Here is a 21,913-nt window from a genome sequence, read left to right as displayed (position 1 = left end):
GCACCATGGACCAAAAACTTGGTTCTGAACAATGGATCCTCATGAATCCTCATGATTTTTGCTTTAGGCAACCCCAAGCTCACCATCCAATCACATATCATGTCCATGGGCAGAGTTTGCACCACAGAAATTGTGGATCCACGGCTTCGTGGAAGCACCATAGAACAAACACTTGGTTTTGAACCATGGATCCTCATGATTTTTGCTTTGGCCCACCCCAAGTTAACCATCCAATCACATATTGTGTCCATGGGCAGAGGTTGCACCACAGAAATCATGGATCCATGGCTTCGTGGCAGCACCATGGACCAAAAACTTAATTTTGAATCACGTATCCTCATGGATCCTCATGATTTTTGCTTTTGATCCCCCCAAACTCACTATCCAATCACATATCATCTCCATGGGCAGAGTTTGCACCCCAGAAACTGTGGATCCACGATTTCTGTGGTGCAAACAATGCCCATGGACATGATATAAAAATTGATGGTGAGCTTCTGGGGATCCAAAGCAAAAATCATGGGGATCCATAAGGATCCGTGGTTCAAAACCAAGTTTTTGCTCTAGGGTGCTGCCAAGAAGCCGTAGATCCATGATTTCTGTGGTGCAAACTCTGTCCATGGACATGATATGTGATTGGATGGTGAGCTTGGGTGGGATCCAAAGCAAAAATCATGAGGATCATGGTTTGGAAACATGTTTTTCCACTGTTGTGGCACCACAGATTTGTGAAGCCATGATTTTTCTGGTGCTGCCTATAGTCTAAGACAGGATCTACAGCATGATGATGGTTTGATTTCATTTCACCATAAAAATCATGACTTCATGAGGATCCATGCTTTGGAACCCTGTTTTTGCACTGGTGAGGTGCCATGAATCCGTGGAAGCATGATTTTTGTGGTCCTGCCTAAGACATGATCTACAGAACATAAGAGAAGCCATGTTGGATCAGGCCAATGGCCCTTCCATTCCAACACTCTGTGTCACACAGTGACAAACAAAACAAAAAAAAGGAGGTTCACAAGTGGGACTAGAAGCCCTTCCACTTTGCCCCCCCCCCCAAGCACCAAGAATACAGAGCATCACTGCTCCAGACAGTTCCAATAATATGCTGTGGCTAATAGCCACTGATGGACCTCTGCTCCATATGTTGATCCAGTCCCCTCTTGAAGCTGGCTATCCTTGTAGCTGTCACCACGTCCTGTGGCAGTGAATTCCACATGTTAATCACCCTTTGGGTGAAGAAGTACTTTTATCCGTTCTAACGCGACTGCTCAGCAGTGTTCCAAACCTTTAATCATTCTAGTTGCCCTTTTCTGGACTTTTTCCAATGCTATAATATCCTTTTTTGAGGTGCAATGACCAGAATTGTACACAGTACTCCAAATGAGACCGCACCATCGATTTATACAGGGGCATTATGATACTGGCTGATTTGTTTTCAATTCCCTTCCTAATAATTCCCAGCATAATAATAGTGGTTTGATTTCATTTCAATGCAAAAATCATATGAATTCATGAAGATTCGTGTAGATCCGACTTTTACGCAGACCCAGTTTTTAGAGTATCCAGTTGCAAACACTTTGCATTTTTGTTTACTTGTCCCTTGCAATCCTTAGCTCTTCCCCCTTTCTCCCTCTTTGCCAAAATGCAAGCTGTAACCTTCTCGGTTGGGACAGAGACTTGCCTTATGTTAGTCTGTACAGCATCCTATACAGGAACAAAACTATGAATATTATTACCAGTTCTCCTTTTTCAAAGTGAGAAGCTCTCTAAATTGTATACTGGCTTGTAAGTCCCACTGATGAGACTAGAGGAGAGGGGACCTAAAATTGCAGCTGAGAGTCCTGAACCTTTACTCAGAAGTAAATTCCACATAGCTCAGTATTTAGTATCAAGTATGTATGCTTGGGACTGTGGCCTTCTTTGCTGCAGATCCCAAACAGTTTATGCACTTAAAGAATTTCAAACAGCCATCAGATCCCTGGAAAGAAATGCATGCCATATTGAGAAGGGAAAACCAACCTGGGTTTTTCTCTTACTGTTCAGGTGAAGATTCTGTGAATTTAGGGGGAGATATTTGTGAGTTTCCTGACTTGTGCAGGGAGTTGACTAGATGACCCTGGGGGTCCCTTCCAACTCTAGGATTCTATGATTCTAGGTTCCTATCCTTTCGCCACTGCTGCACAACTCTAGAGAAGGGAATTTAAACTTTAAACTCCTTCTCTGGTATGGCGCTGCAGAGGGGCACACAAAGTTAGTTTTGGCTAGGGCTCAAAACTCTCTAGGGCCAGCCCTGCTGAGGCTTCCCCTCCCCATACAAACACCTGATGGGGTGTTTAAATGGAGTGTGTGTGTCAGATTGCCCACGGGTCCCTTCATTTTTTGAGTGGGGGTGCCATTCTTTGGTTTTGCCCCCCCCCCTCAAAAAATATGTAGATCCAGCCCTAGGCCATAGTCACCAACTGGCTGCTTGTGGAGGAGAGGGGAATTGAACCTGGCTCTCCAAGTTAGAGTCCTCCGCTTTTAAGCACTATACCACACTGGACCAAAAAATTGGGTTATTTTTCCCCCTCATACAGACTGCTGTTGCCTTCAGCTGTAAGGGATCCAATCTGATACTGACTTCACTCTATGACAAGGTTACTCCAGCCCCTGCAGGGACTTGGATATAGTCTCCCGTGGTGCTGGATGTGGGATATCACTATTTTAGTGGCTACAAGCATGAGCACAGTTTTCTGATGAGGCCCTAAGCTACAGAGAAGAGCATCTTTGGCAGTAAATCAACCAGGAGACTTTCACTAAGGCCAGGCTCCCTATTCCCAGGCTTCTTTAGCTTAGAACAAAATGATAACTTCACATGTGAATGGACAAGACAGCAGTGGGCCATTCATGGGAAAATGCAGAGATGATGGGAATATAGTAAGGATGAGGAACAGAATCCAGAACCATGGAACAATTCAAGGGTGGGAGAGGATGGAGTGGGCGGATGTGGCTGAAGCTCTGTTTATGTTTGTGTGGCTGTATTTTTGTTTCTCAGAGCCTGTGTGAGAATGTTGGCAGCAGGGAAAAAGTCAATGATGTATGTATGGGACAGCACAGAACTCTTTTCCTCACCCATGACTGGACACATGGTGTGAGCATTTCACTATAAAAATTCTTCATCTCTGCCAAGATCAGACAAAGGAAGTTTCATGCTCTCTTTGAAAAGGGGAACGTCTGTCTGCCAGTTCTAAGATCTTTTTTAAGTTGAACCATTTTCTTAACCTAGTCCCATCCCACCTTCCAGATTAATCAGTCTCTTTTTGTGCTTCTACATACATATGAATCTATGGCTCCGAATCGTGGGTTTTATACCGTCATCACCTGCGACTCCTTGAGCGCTTTCATCAGCGCTGCCTTCGCACCATCCTCAACATCCACTGGAGTGACTTTGTGACCAACACTGAAGTCCTCAAGAGGGCAGAGGTTACAAGCATCGAGGCACTGCTGTTGAAGACGCAGCTGCGCTGGGCAGGGCGTATTTCTAGGATGGAAAACCACCGCCTTCCCAAGATTGCTCTGTATGGCAAACTTTCCACCAGCCATCGAAATAGAGGGGCACCAAAGAAGAGGTACAAGGACTCCTTGAAGAAATCCCTTGGCACCTGTCGCATCAACCATCACCAGTGGTCTGACCTAGCCTCAGATCGCAAAGCATGGAGGCACACCATCCACCAGGCTGTCTCTTCCTTTGAGAACGCACGCATAGCTGGTCTTGAGGACAAAAGGAGACTGAGGAAGAATCGCACTGCTACAGCACCAACCCCAAATCAGACTTTTCCCTGCAGCCACTGTGGCCGGATCTGCTTGTCCCGCATTGGTCTTGTCAGCCACCAGCGAGCCTGCAGCAGACGTGGACTACTGCACCCTTCTTAAATCTTCGTTCGCGAAGTCAAGCCGAGAGAGACATACATATGAACATATGAAGCTGCCTTATACTGAATCCTTTGGTCCATCAAAGTCAGTATTGTCTTCTCAGACTGGCAGTGGCTCTCCAGGGTCTCAGGCTGAGGTTTTTCACACCTATTTGCCTGGACCCTTTTTTGGAGATGCCAGGGATTGAACCTGGGACCTTCTGCTTCCCAAGCAGATGCTCTACCACTGAGCCACCGTCCTCCTGATTACAATGAGAACAAACATTCTAATTTAGCAGTATGTGAGCAATAGTCCATAAATACCTACCTTGGTCCAGAATGATGAAAAGCAATATTTTCAGCATGGATGTCCAGCTAAATTGACAATTGTGTAGTTCACTAGTAATGGACATGCTGTGAAAGGATGGTACAATGATGGACACAAAGCTATTTCTAATGAGCATGAAGAAGTTTGTTAGGTAGGTTTGATGTCACTATTCACAGTAGTAAAACTGAACACGGAAATCAGTCTTTTATTGGGTGAACATCTGGACTTTCTGGATCAGCTCTAAAAATATGCTGGATTACTTAATGACATCTAAACCCCTACTACTGCACCTCCATGCTGAGAAAAGCTGCACCTCTTGGATTTATGTCCATCCCATAGCTATTAAAGGAGCAGAGCTTGTCACTGGATCTTTGAGGGTTCATTTTGCAGCACACAGACTTATGTGTTACATACTGATCTGGATTTCCCAGTACTCTGGCAGTAACTCTCCCAGGTTCTTCCTAGTCCTGCTCCTGGAGAACTTTTTAATCACAGGTGTCAGGGATGGAATCATTCTCACTCATGGCATTTGATCTACCATTCTCCAATCTGTGGGCTCTTGTTAAAATCCCAAGATTTCCTTAAAGGAGAAATGAATAGCCTAGCCTTCATGCTTGCAAACCAAAGGTTCAGTGGCCTAAGTAGGACTGGGAAGCATGGGATGCAGCAAGAAATGACACTCCCTGCCACTAAAAACCTGGAAAATGAGCCTTTAGGAATGAAAATAACCATGAGGCCTTAGTGCAAGTAGTGCAGAGCTCATTGAAAATATCAGTTTAGCATGCTAGGGAAACAAAAAGGCATCAATTCCATGTTAGGAATTATTTGGAAAGGAATTACAAGTTGCAGGGATCATAATTTCTCATCATTTGTTGGTGCAATCCCATTTTAAGTGCAGGCTAAAAAAAAGAAATTGCCCCATCTATCTATCTCAGAGCTGGATAATGTAGAAAAAATTTTGCTTAAAAGGTTAAGGAGTTGACAGCATTTAAGGCTTTCCTTTAAAAGTTTAGTGGTTTTAGTTCTGAAGAAAAATTGCCAAGGCTGGAGTAACTTGACTGAGATTTTTAAAACTGGTGGGACCAGATAGAGAGAAGATATCTTCTAAACACAAAAGTTCAGGGTCACCTAATGAAACTGATTTGATGTAGGTGCCAGACAAACTGAAAGAAATGCTTCATTGCACTATATAAAACTACAGAATTCATTCCTAGAACATATGGTGATTGCCATTAGCTTAGGTGGTTTTAAAAAAGAATTAGACAAGTTCATGGAGGATAGTCCTTAGAGTACATAAGTGGAGCCTGGAATGTTCAGAGACTGTACACCTCTGAGTATCAGATACTGGGAACAAGCAGGATCTGGCTATCACCATTATAGCTGTAATGGTAATTTGGTTGGCTGCTATTGCCAGACTGTTGGCTTCAGTTGATCTGCCCCAACCAAGCAGTCCTTAAAGATGGCTCAGGGCACAGGAACTGCTAGAGCAGCACTGATCAGGTTGAAGATGGGATGATAAAAATGTCCATGGTGATTCATCTGTCAAGCAAGTCATCCTCTCTGTTTTAAACATTGTATGATTTAAGCATTCACCAATAGTTTTAGCACACTCATGTTCTAGAACTGTTTTCAAAACAAAGATTGCCCATGGTAGCACCAAGGAAACCTCCACCACTTCAGGCCAATGCCAGCCTCAGATAAGTTTGCCAATTCCATTCTAGACTGAGGTGTGGCCACAGTTTCTTTTACATGACACAGAGAAATTCAGCAGGTTTCCCATGGAGGAGCTCCAGTGATGGTAAAAACATTGCACCCCTTTCATTTTTCCATGTCATGTAGGCCGTGGAGACATAGGAACCTCTGCCCAGGAAGAAGCTAGGGACATTAACTGTCCATAGCATTCCCCGAACAAATAAAAGTTGGAACTGTGCATTCATTTCTAGATTATTTGTGCAATTATATTTGAAGGGTGGAAAGGCCTTCAGTCTGGTACATGTGATTTTAATTCACACAAAAAACCCCTCTGGTGGTAGAACGGTAGAATAGCAGCACCTTTCATCTATCTTTCAGGTGACTTAAAAACTAGTGATTACAAACGGAGAGAGAAGATAAGGTTAACGAGCTGCTTCTGGTCTTCAGGATGAGAAAATGAAGCACTAATTCTAGTTTGTTATTTTGGTACTTGGAGGTGGTGTACCATGGGTGAGATACTGTCATGAAGAAACTGGAGAGAAGGTTTTTGGAGTGGGGGACAGGAGGAGGCAGAGGATTAAAAGAGTTCCACCCAAGGAACATCTCAATATGGCTTCCCTCCAGGTCCACTTTGTCGCATCCCAGAGATTTCAGCAGTTTTCTGTTGTTCAAGGAGTACATTCTGTTCCCAGAAGTTTAAAACTCTACACTGTTAAAGGTAGTTCTAGAGTGATAAGTCACTTTGTTAAATAGTAGCAGTACTTGGAAAAAGAGGCAAGAGATTCATCTCCCTCTTGAAATGATACTCCCCAGTGTTCGTAGGCGAAAGATAAAGAAATGAGTACAAACTGGGAGGGAAGGGGAGAGAGCCGAGAGCATGTTAAATGGGCACAGTTCAGACCCTTGTATGTCTGCAGGTTCGCGAAGGGCCTGAGGCAGCTGCAGAAGTGGACGGGGATTCCTCATCAGTTGTGTCTCCCTGCTCTTCCTTGTGAAGCCCAAGGCTAATGTGGCTCTGCAGTGCTGCTGGAGTCAGCCATTCCTTGGGAAGGCAGCTTTGGAGGAAGGGAATGCAGGAGCTGAAGTAGGCCAGGCGGTTCACCCAACGTGGGATTTCCTTCCCACACAGAATCTGTGGGATTAAAAAAAACATCATGGTTATGGAGAGGACATATGAAGAGGATTATCCACCCATCAAAACCTTCTCATTATTCCTTCTGTTATTGGTGGGGGGATACAAAGTGTTGACAATGAAGCACATGGATACCAAGAGCATAAAATAAAAATAAAAACAAATTGATAGCATTTTGATTTTTCAGGTAACATCCAGTTTCTTTGTTGAACGGTCCAGGGAAATAAAATGCATTTGTGTCATTTATGGAACAGAATTCAGTTAATGCAGTTCTTGTCCTGGATTTGTTCTGCAGCTAGGGTTGCCAACTCTGGCTTGAGAAATTCCAGGAGACTTGGGGTAGTACTGGGGGAGGGTGGAATCTGGGGAGGGGAAGGCCCTCTGCAGGGATCTGATTCCATGAAGTCCATTCCCCAAAGCTGCCATGTGGGTCTTTGTTGTCTGGAGGTCAGCTGTGATTCCAGGAGAACTCCATCCCCACTCAGAAGATGGCAATAGGGTTGCCATGTGTCCATGTTTGAACCAGACAGTCCAGGATTTCCCCTTTCTGTCCAGTTTATAAAGTGAGGAAATACTGAAGAAAGCTGTAAATATCCAGTATTTTCTAATTAAGCCAGCAACCTCCATGGCCAAGCTCTATGCATGCCCTCTTTCTTTCCCCTGCAGCTTGATAATGTGGTGACACCCCTGACCTCGTGTTCTCCATCAGAGCAGCAAGTAAGGTATACAAAGAATCAAAGCCACCACTCAGCCACCAAGCAGGATACTCCCAGAGAAATTCTGTTGGCTCAACTGAAGAAATTTGGGGAGGGAGAGATTTTTGTGGCAATCAATTGGTTCCAGCTGACTGGGCACGGGGGGGGGGGGGGGGAGATGGTGGCAGGATTGAATCTTCTAAAGAAAAGTGAAAAAGATTGGGGGGGGGGGGCAGAGAGCTATTGAAAGCATCCCAAGACACAGCAATGTGATTTCTAACTGCAAAACCACTGCATTGTGGGACACTCTAGGATTTCCCCAAAACTCTACAGTGAAAACCATAGTGTTCTGGGAAATCCTGAAACTTCCTACAATGCAGTGACCTCACTTCCAGTTATGCAGTTGGAAATCATGTTATGGTGTTGCAGAGTACTGTTTTAGCCCCCACCTCTTGGAGAATTTCCCCGCCTTCAGTAGTCACTTGGCAACCCTACCAGTTTTTCATGTCTGCTCCTTGCTGTGCCCAAGCCCCTGTTTAACACCTTTAATCTCTCCCCTGGACTAGGGCACAGTGAGTATAGTGTAGTAAGGTAACCATTCCAGGCTCAGGACCTTGGAAATCATTGGTTTTCCTCTCACTGAAACAGTGTGTTTCCACAGATGTAAATAAGCAGTTATTAATTTTGACCTAACCAATCAAAGCTCTCACTACAGAGACCTCAAGGAAGCCAGTCTGATCCCATTGCATCCCAATAAACAATGTCTATGAGCTCCAACAGCGGTGATCTTTCCAATAGCTTCCTCCTTTGGTTCAAATAGAAACCAGGTTTGCCACACAATTCTGCTTTTTAAATGCACAAAAATCCTTGAGATGAAGGAAGCAGCTGCAGGAAAGATAGCAAGTGGACCTTTGGGGCAGGATGGGTTGTAGTTGACTGAGACTGCCAGTGAATAGTGGGCTTCACCCTGAAATCTGTACTGGCACAAAATGAAATTTTTCTATGTCACAGATATTGCCATAAAGCCAGTATCTTTAAGCAAGAGGGCATTATGACTGGGCTGCATGAGATATAAGATTAGCTACATTATAGCCTTGCATTGTCCTGAAGGGAGAAAACAGTGATGTGGGAAAGCTTACCTGGCATCTACTGGTCTTTAAACTGGATTTGTCTCCATGGGAGGTTCTAGTTGGACCACCAACACTCAGAATTGCAAAGTTCAGAATGTAAACCTCTCTGCTCTCAAACCACCAGGCTAATTACAAGCTGAGCTTGAAGCCCCACCGAAGTTTGGAATTGGCTTTAAATGATTTTGACATCAGTGCAAAACTTCCCATCACTTTAGTCTCCCCTTGCATGCTGAAATGTACCTGTTAGTAGTGGTGGCAATGAGAAGGGCTGCTTCTGTGCCCGTCATTGAAAAGCACAACCATTGTAGGTGCCACCAAGACTGGGTTTAAAGCCCTAAAAAGGTAAAGGTAGTCCTCTGTGCAAGCACCAGTCATTTTTTACTCTGGGTGACGTTGCTTTCGCAATGTTTTCACGGCAGACTTTTTACAGGATGGTTTGCCATTGCCTTCCCCAGTCATCTACACTTTCCCCTCAGCAAACTGGGTACTAATTCACCGACCTCGGAAGGATGGAAGGCTGAGTCAACCTGGAGCTTCCACTGGGATTGAACTCAGGTCATGAGCAGAGGTCTCTGACTGCAGTACTGCAGCTTTACCACTCTGCTCCACGGGGCTCTTAGTTTAAAGCCCTAGGAAACCATAATTTATAGGAATCTGGGGGCACAGGATGCTTCTTGCAAATATGCTCACCAGTGCTAGTAGTACAGGGATCCGTGGGAACTGTAGTTTTCCAAGGCTCCAGAGCCCTGCCATTAGGATCCAAACTTAAACAGGGACTGACCTGCATTAAGGCCAGATAAGCTATTTTTTGGCAAGCCCACTCTGAACTGAACCTGGGAAAGTTAGTTCTCTCTGTCAATGACATCTCTCCTTGGAGTTGGTAAACATCCTAGAGACAAGAACGAAGAGCAATGAAAAGTTTTATGCTTAAAATGTCTCTTCTGTTCTGACAATGACAATGAAACTGGACAACTAAAATGTCTGGAGATTTCTGCAGATTAATTTCAATTATCTTGGATAAAGCAGACTTCAAGAGGATACTCTGATTTGATGGGGTTTGAAATCTGCATGAATAATTGAGCTTTTAAATCTATGGGAAAATCTTCAGGTTTGGCTGGATACCTTGTGGGATCCAAGCACCTTCCTCCTATTTTAGGAAGCTATTTTTCCCTCCATAAATGGTATCTCTCAAAGCTATATGATGTAGAAATTCACAGTAGTAAAAAACAAACAAGGTGCATTGCAGAGAAGCATGCTGGTAAAAAAAAAAATGTAGGCACCTGCCAAGATGGGATACCCCCACTTGTCCATGACTCCCTGCTGCATTGCATGTTTAAAGTGATGCAAGTTTAAGGTGATTTGCCTGCTTCATTCTTTACAGAATTTTCTACCGCAAACACTCATGCATCTGCACTTGCCCAGAGTGTAAACTGACCCTTCAAAAACTAGCTGATCCTTCAGTCTGGAATCAAAGAAGTGTTTATGGTGCTGAATCATCAAACTTCTAGAGGAGGTTTGCAATTATGATTGCTTATTCCAGCTGAGAGATGAACTGGTAGCTGATCAGAACTAGTAACTGTCCAGAATTTAAACCACGGTATTATCACCAAAAAATTCTAAAGTTTGGATTGTGTTTTTTAATCTTCCAAGTGTAGGCTGGAAGATACGGGGAATCTGGGGGTTCATCTGGTAAACTTTCTTGCCTGAATTTCAACTAATGCTACATTTCCGCATCCTTTTGAGGTAATACAGGCTATATTGGTAGGGAATTTCCTGAAAATCAGAGCCCTCTATCTCAGGGGCATCAAGATGTTTTGGACCAAGGGTTACATTTAGATAATCATCTGGTGGGCTTGGCTAGGGTTGTGGTTGGGGTTGGATCTACTCCATTTCTATGTTAGGCATGCCCCAGTTGCTCTAGAATCTGTAAACAGTCCAATCTCCTTTTTATAGGCAGGTCTCTGGGGTGTGCATTGGCATCACATCTCCACTGAGCTCCCTCATCTCCCCAGACTCCCCCAAGCATTGTCCCCAAATCTCCATTAATTTCCCAAGCCAGAATTGGCAACCTATTGCCTTAGCCAGTCTCCATGGGAATAGCTTTCATGTAATGCAGTGGCTGCAGTTCAAAAAATTAAAATCTCCTGGGTACATGAAGCAACTTCATAATTCTATATTTAGCAGTCCCAGTGGGGAGGCAATAAAGCAGATAACTGCACTAGACAAAAACCCTTAAGCTTTCTTACTAATAATTGGGGGGGAGGTGATTTCTGGAAATTGCTAAAATGTCAGGAGAAACTTCATCACTAAGAATAACTGAGCAATGATATATCTTGACTACAAGAAAAAGGCAAAGTTTCCTATAGAAGCTTTTCTAAAAGAGACTGAAGAAACAAAAAAAATGGTTCAGCCCACTGTTTCATGATGAACTGTTTATGGTGCTGAATTATCAAATCTATTAGAGTAATTTAGAAAGGGAGTTAGAACTATAGGAACCAAAGATTCCTTCCAGCCAAATAACTCTCGCAGACCACTGCTGTGCATGTTTACTTGGAAACCTACTGACTTAAATGGGATTTACAAGAAAGTAAATAAGCATAAAATTCCATCCTTGAGAATTAATCTAACCCAGAAATGTCTATTTTGATGGCCTTCTATTGAGTTGACTTTTACTGCGACATCTCCAGAAGGACTGCACCACTGTCTCCTAACTCCATTATTACTTTCAATTCCATTACTACTTCAGTTGCCTAAAGATTTTCCATCTTTTCTCCAATGGGTCCTGTCTGCTGATATCATGGTTTCTACGGCATCCCATCTTCCTTGTCTAGATCATGTCTGTATCGTTCCTTGATATACTCAGATTTTTCAACTGGCTTACAAAGTTATATATATTAAAATTAAAGTTATATTAAAGTTATTATTAAAGTTATATATTCTTAAAATAACTAGAAGAAGGACAAATTCTGTGGATATATGATTATTATCTGGGATATTAACTTTGCATTCAGCATGAGACATTCATCAGGATACTCACCCAGGAGGAATGGATCATCATCCATGAGATTGGACCACCGTATGGCCTTGTACTAAACTTTAGAATGGAGTGTTGCTCAGTTGGAAAGGAGGGAAATTGAGAGTGTAAATCTTGGTTATGAGTTTTAACAATATGTGCAATAGTTGGCGTCAGGAATTTTGTGTAAGAGGTGATGGGTTTGTTTTTATGATTTTGTTTTTGTTTGTATTAAGCTGGTCGGATGACCGTGAATAAAGTACTACAAGAATGGAGTGTAGCATGATCAACATTCTCTTATCATTCTAATGCAACAAGAATGATCACGTTTTATGGGAAATGTGGTCTTGAATAAATTTTCATACATATATAACTTCACAAAATGTGAACAAAATCTATGGCTGGGATGCAACTCCCATTTGTTGATTTGGTACAAAATGCCCCTACAGCAGGGGTGGCCAAGGGTAGCTCTCCAGATATTTGTTTGCCTACAACTCCCATCAGCCTCAGCCATTGACCATGCTGGCTGGGACTGATGGGAGTTGTAGGCAAAAAAACATCTGGAGAGCTACCCTTGGCCACCCCTGCCCTACAGGCATGCATATTGGGAAGCATCTACTCAAGGTCCATGTATAATGTAAGCAAATATTTTCTATGCCATTTGTATACAAGCTGATTTGCCAAAAATCTGGGACCATTCCAGATTCAAGGACCTGAATAGCACCAGTTTTCCAAATCTGTGCAGAATTTCATTCCCACACTTAATACTTCCATGTTCAGCAGTGATTTTAGTCTGTACCATATCAAATGAGTAGCAGGGTGTGATAATTATTTTGGATGAGTTATTCCATGCAAAATATTATCATTACTATCACTGTGATAGTGTCCTAGACAGAGAAAAGGATCTTGTCACAAAGAAGCTAATACTTTTGCAAGTGACTTCGTCAATCAAATCCTAAAAAGACATACGGTACGTAGGAGTAAGGAACCTTTGAAATAATAATTGTGCTTCAATTCTGTACTGAAGTGTAATAAAATGCATCTACTGAGTTCTTGGGAGGGGGGAGAGAAGACGTGGCAATTTAGAAAATGCCTTGAGATGTTTAAGTCTTTGTCTCAAAATCCTACAGAGCCCTTTAAGGGGTGGAATCTCCTGCCTACACATCTCAGTTTGACTATCAGGGACTTCAGAAGACCCATCACTTTCGCCTGAGCAGCCTGGCTTATTAAAATACACTTTACACAGTAGCCATAGGTGTAACAAAGCCTCCGACATTGTCTCCAGGCCTCGGATTCAGCAGGAGCTCACAGAAGTGCAGCTCAATTCCTGAACCTTTCTGAGGGTTCCCCCTCCTCCTCCCCACCTTGTCCCATAATGAATAGAAGGTGCAGCTGCATAACAATCCCTGGATGAGCTCCACCACCTATTTTTCTACAAAGCAACCCCTGATTATCTTCATTGTAAAGTGCTCTCAGGAAAGGGCAGTATGTATTAGACAAGGGAAAGGCCATGCTTATGCGTTCTCCTGGCAGTCACTGTCCTTCTGAAACGTCTATCTATGAACTTTTATTCTTCCCCATCAGCTGTGTTTACTTTGAAATAATAGAAGCAGAACCCACTGGGGAGTAAGGAGTAGCTAGATGTCAGCGGAAGGTAGAATCACACTCTTCCCTTCCACAATGTACATTGCCCCTTCTTGAGGGAGTTCTGCAGTAGAGAAGGGGCCCCTGAGGAATCATTACATATGGCTACAGGGTAATGTGTGGTTTGCGAGGATTGTCAGAGTGCTATGTTTCTTTCACCTGCAGCACTAGACACTGCTGAGCATCAAAATGACCATTTAGGCATTTTCCTGTTTTCTGTCTTTTATAGTGTGTTGGAGTAGGAAATACACACCTGCTTCACAGCAGCCACAGAACTTATAAATAACTCAGGATAATAGTAGATAACAGCAGCGTATGATTTTTTCTATGACTTTTTCTAATTTAAAGAGCCCCTACAAATCTGAAAGATATCCAGTAGAAAGTAAAGGGACAAATTGTTTTTTTGTAAACCAGAAACAGACCAGCTCTTTAAGCTCTTCTCTTAAGTCAGAGAAGGCTTGTTCCATAGTTTCCGTCAGGATGCCTTTCAAATAAAATAGGGTTGGGGGGAGGGGTGTTTAAAATCATTTCCCTAATTATCAAGGCTTCATTTGAGAATGCATTGCAAATGAGACTGCTGGGAGCAGCCATAAAGGATGGATGGATGGATGAGGAATCAAGGTTGTGAAATTGTATGACTGCAAAAGGGAACAGGCGAAAAGATTTTCCTACATCAACTGATCTTACAGTGCCTAAAGATCTTGGGCAGATTTATTTGTTTGTTTCTTTGTTTTATTTTATTTATATCCTGCCCTCTCCGCTGAAGCAGGCTCAGGGCAGCTTACAGTATAAAAATCACAACAACTTAAAATCGATACATATTATAAAAAATTACACATTCAATAATTAAAACAATCAGAAATAATTTTGTGCTAATCTTTTGATACTATGTTTTCAGTGGCAACGGTATTTCTTCAGTTTCCCTACAATACAGGCTCTGCGTCAGTTGAAGAGAGCGGTCTTACAGGCCTTGCAGAACTAGACAAGGTTCCACAAGGCCCTCACTTCCTCTGGCAGTTGATTTCAGGCTTGTAAGTGGTGGAGGTGGAAAGAGAGTGCAGATGGTGTTTTGCTCTGAGACCAAAGGACATAAGTCTCAGGAGCTCAGCATTTGCAAGACAGAGATGGAGGTTTGACTCACAGGGCGTTTTCGCACTCACCTTCAAGTGGCGTGACCACCCTCCTCACGCCGGAGGATCTGCAGGGATTCCGCATAAGAAGCGCCGGAGCAGCCAAAAGAGCCGGCGACTTCCGTCGCAAAAGCCGCTCAAACGTTTTCCTGCTTCTTGGCGGTTTACGTTTGAGCGGGTTTCGCGACGGAACTTTCCGGCTCTTTTGGCTGCTCCGGCGCTTCTTATGCGAAATCCCTGCAGATCCTCCGGCGTGAGGAGGGTGGTCTCGCCACTTGAAGGTGAGTGCGAAAATGCCCACAGAGTCATTTTAAGAACTGTCTTGCGGGGGGGGGGGGTGAGTTTAGCCTGCACAGCTATCTAGCTGTTCCTGGCTGTGCATAAACTGTTCTGGGTCAAAGTCTCTCTGGATTCTAAACAGACACTCAAAAGACCTAGCAGCCCCTGTTCACAGATACATGTACAATCCATGTACAGTCTATGCTTGATTTTTCCTTATACACATGTAGAGTGATTCTCATGTTGACTTGAACACATGCATAGCTGCATGTGAGATTTAAGCTTCACATTTATTCAAGTATTTAGTTTCTTCTGTAAAGTGAATACTCATTGGCTCTTCCTTACAAGCAGGTTGGAGGCTGTATGTGCACTCACTGCAACATGTGAATAGAGCTAAGGGTTTAGTACATGCCAAACTCAAGCTGAGTTAAGCCTCTGGCAGTGAATGCACAGCACAAATCAGCTTTGGCCCACTCACCAAAGCTATGACAGAAACTTGTCATATAGCAGCTTATGCATGGATGCCAGCCAGAGGGGATTTGCTAGAAAATGTTGTTTGCTTTTTGAGTGATACCTTTATTGCTTTGATGGACAGACCTTATTGTCTATTTCTCTATTTGTAATATTTCATCTTACAGGTTATATACGAAAGGCCATCTGCAAAACTAATAATCCTGCTGGAACTTTTTTCTAGCCAGTCAGTGAAATGCTGCAATGCTGTTACACATTTACAAATATTGATCTGTGGAATGAGAGGCAGTCAGCAATGGAATGTTGTTAAAAACTCCAACTTCATTAAAATAAATCTGTATGTTGGTTATGATTTTTAAAAAATCTGTAGGAACTAGGAACTCCCAGGGGCAGAATGTAATACGTGCTTATGGTATGCTGAAAGGCTTGGAGGACATAAAGTGAAAGACAGTTAGTTCAAGGTGACAACTGAGAAGAAAGCAAAGGAGACGGAAGGAAAAGGGCAAGAAGCTCGGAGGCAGAACTGCAAAAGAATTGCAGCTGGGAGAAGAGACCAGACCAAGGTTGCTGTTGGTAGAAAGGCAAATGCTAATGAGCAGAATGTAAAAATGGCCCAGAGGCAGGTTTGTGAAAGGATCTGAGAATGTACTCTCATGCCAGAATTAGGAAGGGAAAACCCAAAAGTAATAATGCTGTATTTATTACAAGTACAGTGGTGCCTCTGTATTCACTGATTAGATAACCAGTGAAAGGCAGGCTCATGCCCAGTAAGAACCTGAAACAGAGATGAGTGAAACAGACAATGAGTAGGAGGAGAAGAAGCAATAACATGACTAAGGTTTAGGGCTTCTAAGTGCTGGAGGTGGAAAGAGAGTGCAGGTTCTCCAAATGCAGAGCACTGATCATTAACGCACGCTGCCTCTCAGAGCATTGCCATGACATCACCATAAACTGTGTGTCCTTGTATGCACCACAATCCTTTCCATTCTGTCTTCACAATTCTGTTAGAGATCCATGACGGGAAGCCTTTACAGAAGACAGATACCTGCACTTAATTTCATATTCTAGGCCAACTAACATCTCAGTACCATGTTGCTAAAAGAAGGTGCCTGTCAGGCAAATATTAATGGCAGTGGCACCTTCTGGAGTGGGACGCAAGGAATATCCAAGTCTGCACCACTGTGCTTCAAGGGGAGAGCAAGGAGTGCCCTTACCAATGGATATTATGTTACTTAAACTAACATAGTCATTGTGGATATAAGGAGGGGATGGCAGAGCTGTTGTGGCCACAGCTACAGCACTGGGCAGGTGGGTAGCAACTGAGTGGGGAGTGGAAGTTGGCATATGTGCAGCCTGATGACACTGATGGTGGTGCTGGTTTATGCTAGCCACTCAACAGATACACAGCTGTAGCCATGGCCACTGCAACCCTTCCATACCTCCTGAGGACAACTGGTAGGGGTACTGCCTTCCCCTCCTGCTTCAGCAGCACTCAGTGGTATGGGTTGGGATACTTCCTACTACACCCCACTCCACAATCTGTAGCTGATCCATGATGCTCATGGTTGGATATATTGCAGCCTGTGGTGTTTCCTAGCCATTGTGAAGGTCCCAAAGCATTACACAAAGAAAGCAAGCCCAACCTCTGCCAAGGCAGCTGAGAAGTGATTACAGTTCTTGTGCATAAGGTGGTAGGCATTGCCCTTGTATTCCTTGCCCAGCTCCTCCATAATTTTATCCACATCTTCCTCTGTGAAGTCTGTTGTGCCCAGGGCAATAGATTCTCTGGTTAAAAAAGAAGAAAGAAATCAAGAGTAGGCATATGCTGTGGGAAATCATGAACGAGGCTGAGTTATTACCAGCTAAAGAGAGACATACATATTCTTCATTTAGCTGAATGATTTGGCTGTGAGACAGTGATGGTAGAAAGCCAGAACAGGTACATGCTACAACTATAATCTCTTTTATGACATTCCATGCTTCCCAAGGGAGCTGGGGAATTATATGTCATAGGGTAGGAATCTTTTATAATCTTGTCAAACTACAATTCTCAGGATTAAGCTACAGCAAAGTGGAATAAAACTCATGAAAATTTGTAGCTTAGACTTGGGCTGCCAGGTCCACCCTGGCAGAAACAAACCTGAGCACAGTCAGAAACAGTACAAGCTTCTTTTCACATGGCTGGACCAGAACTAAAAGGAGCACCTCTAGGATTTATATACAAGTCATTACCCATCCCTATTCTTGGCCTTTCCACTGTAATCAACAAGGAGCTAGATTACACTATTATAGTCAAAATATCCTGTGGCAGCTTAACAACTAACATAGTTATTGTGGCATAAGCTACCTCAGATATTGATTATCTATTTGGTTAAGTCACTCACTTATGAAGCTCATTTCAAAACAAATTTATTAGACTTTAAGGTGCTGGGTAATTGGGCCTGTACTGTTAACAGAATGTTCCAGAAAGATGCTTTGATAAAGGTATAGGGAGTATTAGGGACCATGGACCACACTAGTCTCTATTGTCCAAAGTACAATCCATTGTTTAATATGTTACATTAACATTCCCATCCCTCCAAAAAATTTCCTATATCCATTCATAGCCCAGAAACCAGTCCTCAAAGGCCATCATGTTAGTCCAATCCAAACCCAGTAATGCATGGTGATACACATAGCTCAGAGGTTTCCAGCCTTTTTGAGCCTGTGGGAACTTTAGGAATTTTGAGAGGGGGGAGGTGAGCACCACCTCAAAATGGTTTGTCACAAGAGGCAGTACCAATCCCCAAATGGCTGTCAAACACTGTGCCTCCTCCCTCACTTTGCGAAAACATTTCAGAAGAGAAATAAAAGAAACCAGGGAAGGAAAGGAGAAACAGAAGAGCAAATAAAAAGAATGAAAGAAATCCTGAAGTGGAGATGGAACCACAGGCTTCGATGCTTATCAGTCCTCCTGATCCTCCAGTGGCTGCTGCTGCTATCCATGGAAAGCCTTTTCATGAATGAGGATGATCACTCACAAGGCCTTTGTGAGCACCCCCTGACACAAGGTCACCTCCCTCCCTTGCTGCTGTTGTACCTTCTACATTGGAGCTCCTTAGGCCTCAGCACTGGGGAAGGTAGGATACCATCTGTTTTTCCCAGATGTGACATCATGACATCAGTGAGGGCATTCCCCTCATGTCCTTGCTCCCCACCTGTCTCCTGGTTGCCTGGCAAACCTAGCCATCACCTCTCAAATGTATGTTCATACTACCACATGCTTAGTGCAGAACGCTGCGGCACAGCTGTTAATGAGGCTCCCTTGATGGGAGCACATTCAGCCAGTGCTGAAAGAGCTGCACTGGCTACCTATTGTGTTCCGAATCCATTTTAAGGTGTTGGTATTGACCTTTAAAGCCCTTTATGGTCAGGGACCTGTTTATCTGCGGGACCGCCTTTCCCCATATATCCCCCAGAGAGCACTGCGTTCAGGGACAAAAAATCTGCTGTTCACACCTGGACCAAAGGAGGCCAGGTTGCGTTTGACACGAGCCAGGGCCTTCTCGGTGGCAGCACCAGAGTTATGGAATGCTCTCCCGGAGGCCATAAGGGCCCTGCGGGACCTTCCTACATTCTGCAGGGCCTGTAAGACCAAATTGTTTTAAACTGAGAGAGAGCTGCCACCTGACATCAGCTAGAGTTCCCGGTGACCAACCGTCTGAAAAGCAAAACCGCCAACATAGTAATGGTACAGCACCATGGAATAGTTTTTAAATTTTAATTGTATTAATGTTTTATAGATTTTATTGACTTATTGTTTTAAATCGTGTAAACAACTGTTGTAAGCCGCCCTGAGTCCACTTGTGGAGAGGGCGGGATAAAAGTCTAATGTAAATAAAATAAATAAATAAAATAAATGCTACACATAAACAGCCAAAAAGTCATAGGAAAGTACTTGGGAAAGGAGAAAGGATGGACAAGATTACTTAAAATGGATTGTCCTGTTGAGAACACATGGGCTGCAGGATGCCTGGGAGGTAATGATGAACGGGGAGGAGAAAGTAAGGCCCTTACTTGAACTTAAAGGTCTCGCCAAGCTCTACAGCACTGCCTGGTGTGATCTCAAAAATCCCACTGAAAGGGTAGGGATGCCCTCCATAAGCAAATTCTGCCAAGGAAAGAAAGAGACAGTAAGAGAAAACACAAAGACAACCCCTGGGAAAAGGCCACAACAGCTGTCTGCTTGGCTAATCATTAGCATTTAAGCCAGCTGTCTCATCAGAGCTGGTTTCAGTTGGGCTTCAACTTTGGCCTTATTAGGCAAAAGACAGCCTCACAGCCAAAGATCTTCAGCTAGGGATGCCAGCCTCCAGGTGGGACCTGGAGATCCTCTTGAATTACAGCTCATCTCCAGACTACAGAGATCAGATCCCCCAGATAAAATGGATGCTTTGGAGGGTAAACTCTGTGGTATTGTACCTCAGTGAGGTCCCTGTACTCCCCAGGCTCCATCCTCAAATCTCCAGGAGCTTTCCAACCTGGAACTGGCAAACACCACCCCCATCCCCTGCCAGTGGCCAGAGGAGACCTGGCAACCCTGTTTTCAGCAGATGTCATCTCTGCCTGTTCCAGTCAATTTGGGACTGCCCTGTTTGCCTTTGACAACCAGCAGGGCAGTGAGTGCATTATATCAATGAGAGCAAATAGCAGAAAAGCAGAAATGCTTGGTTAGAGTCCTTAGTTTCTTCAACAAGGCATTTAGTAAGCCAGATCTTTACATCCAAGGTACAGAAAATCTGTGATTTGCATTTCATTTGTATTTTATAAGGTCTTTTGAAGTCAAGGTCAGGTTTGAATCTAAAGAGACCAGAAGGCCTATAATTTGAACAGTCACTATGACATCCTCTGCAAAGAACTTGCAACTTGCAACTCCAGATGAATTGCTTCTGCAGCCTGTCTCTGAAAATGGCCAAATGAATCCTGGAAAAGCTACAGATGGAAAGGATAATTATGCTATCACTGCTCCTTTTTAAAACTGCAGCCCTTGTGGCCCCATTGCCAGTTGGAGCTGGTCTTCATTTCTTTGCTAGATTAGTGTGAACAATCCACACAAACATCTGGCCATGGGATACAAGGCTTCCTGGACAGGTTGATCCCCAATATTTTAAAATATCTCCCTGTATATCAAACACAAGGTATCGGAGACTAATCTAATATTTTCTGTAACATCCATTTTAAATGAGATTACCTCTCATTGGTAGTGGTGTCATAGAAGAACATTTAAGTATGTAAACCCCTTTGCATGTGAACTGCTTTTTATACAGACTGACCTTCATTCTTAAACTACAAACTGCCGCTGTCCAGTTTACCCAATCAAGAGGCAGTTGAGATCAGTCTCTTCAGCTTCAAGAGGGGACTGGATAAACATATGGAGCAGAGGTCCATGAGTGTCTATTAGCCACAACGTATAGATGTAACACTCTTTGTGGGGCAGTGATGCTCTGTATTCTTGGTGCTTGGGAGGCCACAGAGTTCTTGTCTTACTGCCTAGACCTCCTGGTGGCACCTGGGTTTTGGCCACTGTGTGGTACAGAATGTTGGACTGGATGGACTACTGGCCTGATCCTGATCTTATGTTCTTATCTTATGTTCATTCTCAAGGATCTTCCCAGTGACATTTAATTCAGCTATCTGAGAGGTCGTGCTGAAGTATTTTCTCCCAGCATAAAATTCTTCTTCCATCCAAACAATTTTATGGGGAGAAATGTTTTCTTTCACAATACATCTGGCTCAGGACATGAGGACAGCATCATCTATCTATTTGTGGCTCAAAAAGAAAGAAGGGGTGAGACCACAGAGCAAGAAAGGTGAGGCTGGGGAGGAGAGGGGAGAAAATCTGGACCACGGCATTTGCAGCATGAATCTCACGGCCTTCCATAACATGTCTGGAGTAAGAATTTGCAATGTTCACTGTGCCCCTCACAGTGCAGTGCAGCTGAATGATGAGACTGAATGTTTGAGTTTCACTGGCCCTTTCCTGGCCAACTCTTTCACACTGAAACTGAGCAGTTAGTATCAGCTAAGGCTATCCCTGCTATGCTATTTGCTAATGCTCCAATGCTTTGTGGACTTGTAATGTACTGGGAGACGAGACGTGTTGAAGGCAACATACTTTATTAGCGGGTACATCACAAGAGAGCGAAATGCAGGCCGGGTCCCGCTATATATACAAACCCCCGGAACAACCTTCAGTCTGGCCAGGTCCAATCCTGGCCAGTTAAACTTCCCGCCACAGATCTTGATTGGCAGGGAAGTTTCGTGCGCTACATCGAGCGACCAGTGGACTTCCTCTGGTCACCTCTGTAGCGTCACTGCGCAGTAACTTCTGGACCACATTGCAAGACACAACACTCCTCCCCCCCTAGTTCAAGACACATAGTCCTTCAAGTAAGCTGGCGCCCTGTGCTCCCTGCTTGACCTCCTTGGGGTTATTTGGGGCATTGGACAGGCCGCCGAGGATG

The 21,913-nt window shown here is 43.7% G+C and overlaps 1 protein-coding gene across 2 annotated transcripts in view; it reads right to left on the bottom strand.

The window, feature by feature from the left end:
- Window positions 1-6,350: 6,350 nt before the first annotated feature.
- The window catches only part of LOC132590022 (deubiquitinase DESI2-like), a 67,502-nt gene continuing 51,939 nt past the window's right edge, over window positions 6,351-21,913 (bottom strand). For both annotated transcript variants that reach the window (XM_060262845.1, XM_060262844.1), the window contains 3 exons: window positions 19,467-19,560; window positions 17,054-17,195; window positions 6,351-7,048 (listed from right to left, as the gene is read on the bottom strand). In XM_060262845.1, coding sequence (XP_060118828.1) covers window positions 6,812-7,048; window positions 17,054-17,195; window positions 19,467-19,560 — 473 coding nt within the window. In that variant the 3' untranslated portion in view covers window positions 6,351-6,811. The remainder of the gene's footprint in view (window positions 7,049-17,053; window positions 17,196-19,466; window positions 19,561-21,913) is intronic.

This window comes from Heteronotia binoei, chromosome 21, assembly GCF_032191835.1.
Source record: "Heteronotia binoei isolate CCM8104 ecotype False Entrance Well chromosome 21, APGP_CSIRO_Hbin_v1, whole genome shotgun sequence".
NCBI classification, from domain to species: domain Eukaryota; kingdom Metazoa; phylum Chordata; class Lepidosauria; order Squamata; family Gekkonidae; genus Heteronotia; species Heteronotia binoei.
The sequence above is the reverse complement of the archived record's forward strand: the minus strand, read 5'-3'. Positions and strand labels throughout refer to the sequence as shown.